The sequence below is a fragment of the Cibotium barometz genome, chromosome 43 (genome assembly GCF_041138505.1).
Source record: "Cibotium barometz isolate CiBa-2024 chromosome 43, ASM4113850v1, whole genome shotgun sequence".
NCBI classification, from domain to species: Eukaryota; Viridiplantae; Streptophyta; class Polypodiopsida; order Cyatheales; family Cibotiaceae; genus Cibotium; species Cibotium barometz.
In genome coordinates, this window is record NC_141088.1 from 38746785 (window position 1) to 38755695 (window position 8911).

The 8911-nt window shown below is 40.2% G+C and overlaps 1 protein-coding gene across 1 annotated transcript; it reads left to right on the forward strand.

Moving 5' to 3' along the window:
- Positions 1 to 3641: 3641 nt before the first annotated feature.
- LOC147613896 (pentatricopeptide repeat-containing protein At2g33680-like) lies at positions 3642 to 6881 on the forward strand. Its single transcript, XM_086781898.1, has 2 exons — positions 3642 to 3949; positions 4048 to 6881. Exons 1-2 carry the CDS (start codon positions 3891 to 3893, stop codon positions 6821 to 6823), a joined length of 2835 nt encoding a protein of 944 aa, XP_086638024.1. The 5' UTR covers positions 3642 to 3890; the 3' UTR covers positions 6824 to 6881.
- Positions 6882 to 8911: the final 2030 nt, after the last annotated feature.

The following is an 8911-nucleotide window of genomic DNA, read 5'->3' on the forward strand; positions in this document are numbered from 1 at the left end:
GCTTATGGTTGAAAATGTATCCAATTGTAATGTGGGCACCCTCCGTTCTGATCGAGGGGGGGAGTACATGTCTAAAGAGTTTGATGCATTTCTGGCTAGTCGTGGGATAAAACACCAATGTACAGTGCCGTATACCCCTCAGCAAAATGGTGTTGCTGAGAGGAAAAACAGGTCGCTTATGGAGATGGCACGATGTATGGTCAAGAGCCAAGCTTTGCCACATGCGTTTTGGCTTGAGGCTGTTATGTGTGCTGCATATGTACTCAATAGGTGTCCCACTAAGGCCTTGCAGTCTATTACTCCATACGAAGCTTGGCATGGCAGGAAGCCTTCTATTGCTCACTTGCATGTCTTTGGTTGCTTGGCCTATGCTTTAGTGCCTATGCAACAACGCAGAAAATTGGATGATAAGGCTGTCAAATGCATTTTTGTTGGTTACAGTGCTGAGAGCAAGGGTTACAGATTGTATCATCCGTAGTCAAAGCGTATCTTGATTAGTCGAGATGTTGTTTCTGTGGAAGATGCTGTGCAGCCTTTGTTATCATGTATCAAAGAGACAGGTGTGAGCTCACGGGATGTATTTGATACGTTGTTGCCTCTATTTACAGGTGGGAATTCAAATGTAAATCCTAATGAGGCAAATATTCAGCCTATGCAAATTTCAAACGACATCATAGATCAGCCTATTTCTGATGCAGATTTACAGGATGTAATCTATGAGGATAGGGCTAAAAATGAGCAGGCTAGAGGTATGCCTAAATGGCTGGTGCAAACCTTGCGTGATAGTAAAATTGATGCACCTATGTCTAGTCGTACTCGTTCAGGTTTTTTAGCATGCCTCTTATGCATCAGATTGTTATGCTTTGGCTGTGTCTAGTATGTGTGAAGAGGAAGAACCTCTTTCATTTGATGAGGCACAAAAATCAGAAAATTGGTTGGCTGCAATGCAAAGTGAATATGATGCTATAATGAAGAATGGTACATGGTCTTTGTGTGATTTGCTTATTGGTAAAAAGGCCATTGGATGTAAGTGGGTTTTTAAGTTGAAACGAAAGCCAGATGGCAGTGTTGATCGCTATAAAGCTAGACTTGTTGCAAAGGGTTATGCTCAAGAAAAGGGCATTGATTTTGATGAGACCTTTGCTCCCACTTGTCGTATGACTACCATTCGTAGCATTTGTGCATTGGCAGCTCATAATGGTTGGAATGTACATCAGTTGGACATAAAGACTGCATTCTTGAATGGAGATTTGCATGAGGAGGTGTATGTATCGCAGCCTCGTGGTTTTGTTCAAAAAGGGCAGGAAAACAAAGTATGTAGGTTGAAAAAGGCTTTATATGGTTTAAAGCAAGCTCCACAAGCTTGGTATGAAAAGATACATGCATATTTGACTGCACATGGTTTTCAGAATAGTCCAACAGAAAGCACTTTGTATGTCAAACGTGTGGATGATGTACATCTAATCATTGCTCTCTATGTCGATGACATGCTGCTCACAGGACCAAATGAGAGTCATATTGCTAATTTTAAGGCTGATTTGAATGCTTCTTTTGAGATGTCAGATTTGTGGCATTTGCATCATTATTTAGGGATACAGTTTAAGCAATGTGATGGAGGTATTGCTTTGTGTCAAACAAAGTATATTGAGACATTGTTGCGGAGATTTGGCCTTGAAGACTGCAAGCCTATTGCTACTCCAATGGAGACAGGTTTGAAGTTGAGTCTTCATGATGCTGGAGATCACTTTGATGTCACACACTATCAGACAGCTGTTGGTTGCCTCATTTATGTATGCATTACGAGGCCGGACATTCAGTTTGCAGTCTCACAGGTGAGCAGGTTTATGCATAGCCCAGGGTCTCAGCATTGGAAGGCAGTTAAACGCATCTTTCTTGAGTGGCACCATACATCTTGGGTTATTTTATCCCAAGGGGGGATCGTTGCCGCTAGATTTGCATGCTTTTTTGGACTCAGATTGGGCTGGTTGCTATGACACAAGAGTTTCCACAAGTGGTTTTTGTTTCATGCTCGGTAGCTCATGCATATCTTGGTTGAGCAAGAAGCAACCTACTGTGGCCACTTCTAGTTGTGAAGCTGAGTACAGGAGGGCAGCTTTCACAGCTACGGTTGAGTGTGTGTGGCTCAGACGGCTTATGGCTGACTTGGGTGTGTTGGACAGGAGTCTGCCACCTCTATCTTCACTGACAGTCAGAGCGCATTGGCAGTTGCGAGAAACCCAGTTTTTTATGCTCGCACAAAGCACATTGAGGTGCATTATCACTATGTGAGGGAGAGACTCTCAGCAGGAGAGATCAGCTTGGCCTATGTGCCAACACAGGACAACCTCGCCGATCTTTTCACAAAGGCGCTTCCTCGTGAGAAGTTCGAAGCTTTCCGACCGCAAAGCTTTGGGCTTGCTCCCTTTTGTGGACTGATCTACTTCGGGCATGGCACTCACCTATACATGAGTGCCAGCTCTCGTTCACACCATCACTCCCAGGGGGGATTTGTTGCCATATATATAGGCAGTGATGTGTGTGAACACACTTAAGATCGCCGAGGTACTTTTTTCCTCTTTAGGAGGTTTTTTCCCCCGGCTTGTATATACGCCCATCATTCTAGGGCTAACTTATCTTTTGTACATTGACACAATCTAATACTTTGTGTTGTGTGCATTCTTGCTTCTTCTTCTCCAAGCTTTGTGTGCTTTCCTGCAACCCTAATTCCAATACACAATGCACTAAACCGCACACAAAACTGTTATTGGACTAAAAAGTTATGCCCATATTACTAGCAGGGGCTAAAACTGCCTAAAAATGTTTTTCAACCCAAGGTTAATTTTCCCTCTTACACATGTTGGTTATTTGGAACCATTTGAAGCCCATTCAGCTCATCAAAAAATAGATAATACACACACAATAAGGAATTTGAAAACCCAATATAGTATAGGCATACACATCAATCAAAGAAGAGATTTTTTTTTTTTGTTCTTTTGATGTGAGAAAAGAGAGTTGAAGAAACATTAGCATGAATATGATAAGGTTTCAATCGATAAAATCTCTTGATGAAAATAAGAAATAATAATCAACATTGATCAAATAAGTAAAAAGAATAGAAAAAACAAAATCAAGAGAATGCTACCGTGTTAGGAATTGGTCTTGAAGACTTGAGCTGTTTGCTTTACGTTCGGGTTCAGCAATTGAGGGAGTGGATCCGAAATCCCACTTGAGATGGGATTAGAACTCATACTAGAACTCTCAACACCTTTCCATTATCCAAGCTCACTATGACAAGTCTCTCTACTCATAAATAAGAACCATTATACGCTCACAACTAGAGAAGAGAGCTGAATTAAGCATAGCCAAAGATAAACATTATTAGCATAAAAGCTTCATTAAGAGAGGAGGCGAGAAGTACAAAGGAATGACCCTCCTTATACAGTGAATGGAGGCATCATGAGCCCATGGGTATATGCCATGGTATCTTATGCACACATGGGAGACAAGGTGAAGTGAAGAAGCTAATCCAGACAAGTGACAACAGAAGTGACGTAGAGTGTGAATGGGACAACTGCCAAGTCAATAGCCACTCCTTACCTCTTTATTACAAGAAGACATTCCACAATATTAAAATGAGGTTTTTTTCAAATCCCACTTAATAATCAAAGATGTTATTTTGCTTAATCTAATAATATGCACCAATATAAACAGCCTCTTAGTTAGAGGTTGGTCACATGCTCCATGTACATGCCCCTCATTATCATCTAGCTCGGTACCCTCTCTCTCCATGTACATGCCCCTTATTATCATCTAGCTCCGTATCGATCTACCCTCTCTCTCCATGTACATGCAGCAGCTGAAGCCATGGAATCCTTGACACCGTTGGCAAAATGATCAAGGACAAAGCACCACCATGGCGAGTGAAGGGCGCCATTAAGACCATGGCAAGGTACTATTCTTTTTGAATTGTGTAGCTTTCTCCCATTAGGGTTGCTCTCTCTCTGGTTTTCATGGATGAATTTTCTTAACTAATAAGCACTTTAATAGGGTTTCTACTGCTGGAAAACTTGGAACCCGTGATTATTTGAGCCAATTTTGCAATAAAGGGCGCATGGCTGAAGCATTCAATGCTGTGTCCCTCATGGATCAGAAAGGGATACCCATTACCAGGGATGTTATCTACTGCCTTCTCCAGGGCTGTGCCAAAAAGAAAGATTTAGGAGCTGCTAGCCACCTGCATGCCCTCATGGTTGCCAAAGGCTTCCATACCCTTGACTTTCTGGCTGGCCGTCTCATCCGTGTCTTTGCATTATGTGGCAGCTTGACACAAGCATACCATGCATTTGATGACATCTCAAAACCGACTGTTCACTCGTGGAATGCCATCATCTCAGCTAGTGCCACCCTTGGAGACAATGAAAGGGCCCTTGAGTTGCTTAATTGTATGCAGCAGCATGGCATCCGAGCGGATAATGTTACTCTTCAGGGCACTCTAAAGGCATGTATCAATATGAATTTCATTAAGCAAGGGCGGGTCTGTCATGGTTACATCATGGAAGGTGGACTCGACTCTGACATCGCCCTCAAGAATACCCTCATTGACATGTATGCCAAATGTGGAAGCATCGACGAAGCACGAAACACATTTGATCGAATGCCAGTTTTAACTGTTGTGTCATGGGGTGCCATGATTGCTGGTTATGCCATGCATGGTGATGGTTCCCCTGCTCTCGAAATCTTTCAGAGAATGCAGCAAGAATATGTAAAGCCCAATAACATGATATTTTCATCTGTATTGAAAGCATGCAGCCACATAGAGGCCCTACAAGAGGGCAGGCTTATACATCACCAGGTTATCAAAAGCGGCCTTCAATCAGATGTTGTTGTCGGGAACACTCTTGTTCACTTGTATTGCAAATGTGGCAGCCTTGAAGAGGCTTATAAAGTGTTTCAAAATTTGCCACATCATACTGAGATGTCATGGGGCGCATTAATGGCAGGGTATTCTATACATGGGTTCTCTCGTCTATATTCTCATTGTTCAGCTGAAATTCAGCAAGAAGGCTTAAAGCCAAACAGAGTCATCTTCTTGAGTCTCTTGAAAGCGTGCTGTAGGATGGGATGCATGAAGCAGGGCATGCTCATACACGATCATCTAATAAGAAGTGGACTGGACTGTGATGTGCTGGCTAGTAGCAGTCTTGTTGACATGTATGCAAAATGTGGGGTCTTGGAGGATGCCTACAAGATGTTTGACACCTTACATGATACAACTGTTGTGTCATGGTGTGCATTGATCACTGGTTATGTCATGCATGGGCACAGTTGGCATGCTCTTGAACTTGCAAAGAAGATGCAAGAGGGAAATGTCAAACCGGACAGAGCCATTTATCTTTGCATTTTGAAAGCATGTGGTAATGTAGCAGCTGTACATGATGGTAGGCTAATACATGCCATGATCATTGAAACTGGTTTTGAAACAGATCTTGCAGTTGGAAGCACGCTGGTTGACTTCTATGCTAAATTGGGGTTTCTAGGGGAGGCACGGACTGTGTTTGATAGTATATCAAATCGGGATGTGGTGCTGTGGAGTGCAATAATTACAGGATGCGTTGAGCATGGGCTTGGTCTTGCTGCAATCGAACTTTACAAAGAAATGCAAGAAGAGGGCACAGAGCCAAATGAAGTCACGTTTGTGAGCAGCTTGAAAGCATGCGGTAGTATGGGGGCCATTAAGGAGGGTAGGCTAATCCACTGCCAAATTATTGAAAGAAGACTTGAGGCAGATTTAATAATTGGAAATAGTGTGCTTGAAATGTATGTTCAGTGTGGGGTAATGGATGAGGTGTGCAAGGTTTTCGAGAAGCTTCTGGTTAGGGATGTACTCTCATGGAGTATGATGATGGCAGGATGTGCTTTGTATGGCAGGTGCACAGTGGCCTGTCAATGCCTTGAAGAGTTGCAGCATCAAGGCTTAAAACCAGATGAACATATATTCACCCATATGCTCACTGCGTGTGTTCAAGCTGGACGTCTAGATGAAGGGCTCCATTATTTCAAATACATGAGAGAAGACCATGGCATAGCGCCAAGCACTGAGCATTACAGCTGCATGGTTGATCTTCTTGGTCGTACTGGATGTATTAATGATGCTAAAGATCTGATGTATAGCATCCCAGTTACCCCACCTACGATCATGTGGACATCTTTGCTTACAAGCTGTAAAACGCATGGCAACCTAGAAATTGGAAGGCAATGTTTTGATCAAGTGATGAAGGTGAATCCCTGTGACGCTTCTAGCCATGTACTAGTGTCTAACTTGCGTCCTGAGGCATGCATGTGGAAGGATTTTGATCATGTACAGGGATTGCAGAAATGCCAAGGTGTACATAAAATGCCAGGGAATCCTTGGATGGAACTTGAAGGCCCTAAGGTCCACAATTTAACAGTGGGAGAAGGCAAAATTGATCCTTGGAATGATGAAATATACAGTGAGTTAGATAGATTAAATAGCATAATGAAACAAAACGGACAAATGCTCCAAGTTGACTTGGTTTTGAAACAAGCAGAAGACTGTATGAAGGAAGACAACATAAGAAGTGAGATGGATTTTAGCTGGGAATGTTTGGACAATCGTGAGATCCCTGTGTCCCCTCCGCGCACCGGACTCCCGGTAGTTGACAGCGGAAGCAGCCACCTCATGCGCGGGGCAGGGTTTCTCACTGGGGCCCTCGCCCACAAATGTCCGGGCACGAGACTATGCTGGTGGTCAATCCTAAAACCGAAACCGGGAAAATTTCCCATGCCCGGAAAGCGGGGATGATTCCACCTTTTTGAATTTTCTTAACGAATTTTTTTATAACGAGATCAATTCTAAACTATCCTTCACCTGAATAAACCAGATAGAAGGAAACTATCGCTGATATAATTTACATTTGAGTAATTTCAACGTTTTTTTCCTAATCAAGATTAGGCACAGCCGTTGATCCACTCAATTGAGAAATTTATCAGGGAATTAACTAGCTACTCGAATCCTAGCGTGATCCTAAGATTTTTCAGTTTGATTATTAAAACTCCACTGATTCCAGCCTAACCTCATCCAGCCCATGGGTTAGTCACCACTCTGCCACTGGAATCGGTAGATCCAAACAAGTACTCACCCACCCATAATTGAAATGCCTTTCTTAACTTTAGCTTTAGAAAACAGATACGCACGCACTCCTCTTTAAAACTTTAATATAAAAATAATCCATTGACAAAACAGATATGATCACAGATTTCATAATTCAAAATTTTCATTCAATCCCTTGTTTCACAAAAACAGTACCAATCTGGACTCTCCGTTGGGACCAGCTGGTCAACAACGAGATCCAGTAACAGATTACAATAATCATTTCGTCAATATACATATATATATCTTCCTCGAAATACGTATGGGTGTCCTAAGCACCGCGAGCCCGTGCATCACCTGGTCAGAACCCTCCAGGATCCTCCTTAGGTGTCCTGGCACTTTACTCATGGACCGCTTCGTCGATCCTCGCCCATCGTACCGGAAGCACACTATTTTTCACCATACCCAGACTGGTCAAGACCTGGACAGGTTTTTACCGCGTGAGCTGTCCCTCGAACACTCCCCGCTAGCTGTTGCAACCAAACTTTCTTTAGTTAAACACATATGTCAGATACTCTCTCCAGCATTTTGGCGTAAGACAGTCCTTTAAGAAAACAAAGTTTTCAGTTTTGATTTTGTTTGAATACCATGAATAAATCTTAAATCCGTATCCCAATACTTTTAGATCTAGGTCTGAATTTCAGACAGAATTTCTCAAATTCTGTTAACTTGATCCTCATATCAAAATCAAAAGTCTTAACTTAGTTTCGGATTCGGTGGGTGTTTTGAGTGCATTTTCCTAAACTGGGCACATCGTCATTGATTGAAACTGACGAAAGAACTAGGTCTTGATCAATAGTCTGAATCAGAGTTTTGGGTTTGAAAGGTTCTTCCTAAACTATCTTTCTTGAAAGGTAATATTTCAATTTTTCTTTTTCTAAATTTCGTTCATTGAATATTTGCTTACAGATTTCTAAACTAAACTTAAATTCTTAGGAGGAATAAAATAATCATTTATCTCGATCTCCGACTTTGATAGTTTATTTGGATTTTCTCATTCCCATCTTAGTGAATATGAAACGGTAGAATTTCCTCACATATTATCTATTTATTTGTTTTTTTAATTTTTACGAAAATTAACAGAGAATTAAAGAGAACCCTTATTTAAATAAAAAGATTCTATATGCATCTAATTATGCATAAAATCTAATTCTGATGAAAGTCACACTTTTATCATCATAAAAATCATTTATGATGAAAATCACTCTTTTAACATGAAAGAATTTCTTTTATGCATATGTTTATGTATACAAATCATTTATGATGAAAATCACTCTTTTAATATAAAAGAATTTCTTTTATACATATTTTTATGCATACAAATCATTTATGATGAAAATCACTCTTTTAATATAAAAGAATTTCTTTTATGTATATGTTTATGCATAAAAATCATTTATGATGAAAATCACACTTTTAATATAAAAAATATCTTTTATGCATATGTTGATGCATAAAAATTATTTATGATGAAAATCACACTTTTAATATTAAAAAAAATATCTTTTATGTATCCATTTATGCATAAAAATTATTTATGATGAAAATTATACTTTTAATATAAAAAATATCTTTTATGCATATGTTTATGCATAAAAATCATTTATGATAAAAATCACACTTTTAATATAAAAAAATATCTTCTATGTATAAAAATTATTTATGATGAAAATCACATTTTTAATATAAAAAATAATCTTTTATACATATGTTTTTATGATAAAAATCACACTTTTAATA

Bases quoted from the DNA above. Each gene is read 5' to 3' on its own strand.
- LOC147613896 (XM_086781898.1), top strand. From the start codon at position 3,891: ATGATCAAGGACAAAGCACCACCATGGCGAGTGAAGGGCGCCATTAAG. The intron at 3,950-4,047 runs GTACTATTCTTT...GCACTTTAATAG, and splicing joins GCCATTAAGACCATGGCAAG to GGTTTCTACTGCTGGAAAAC.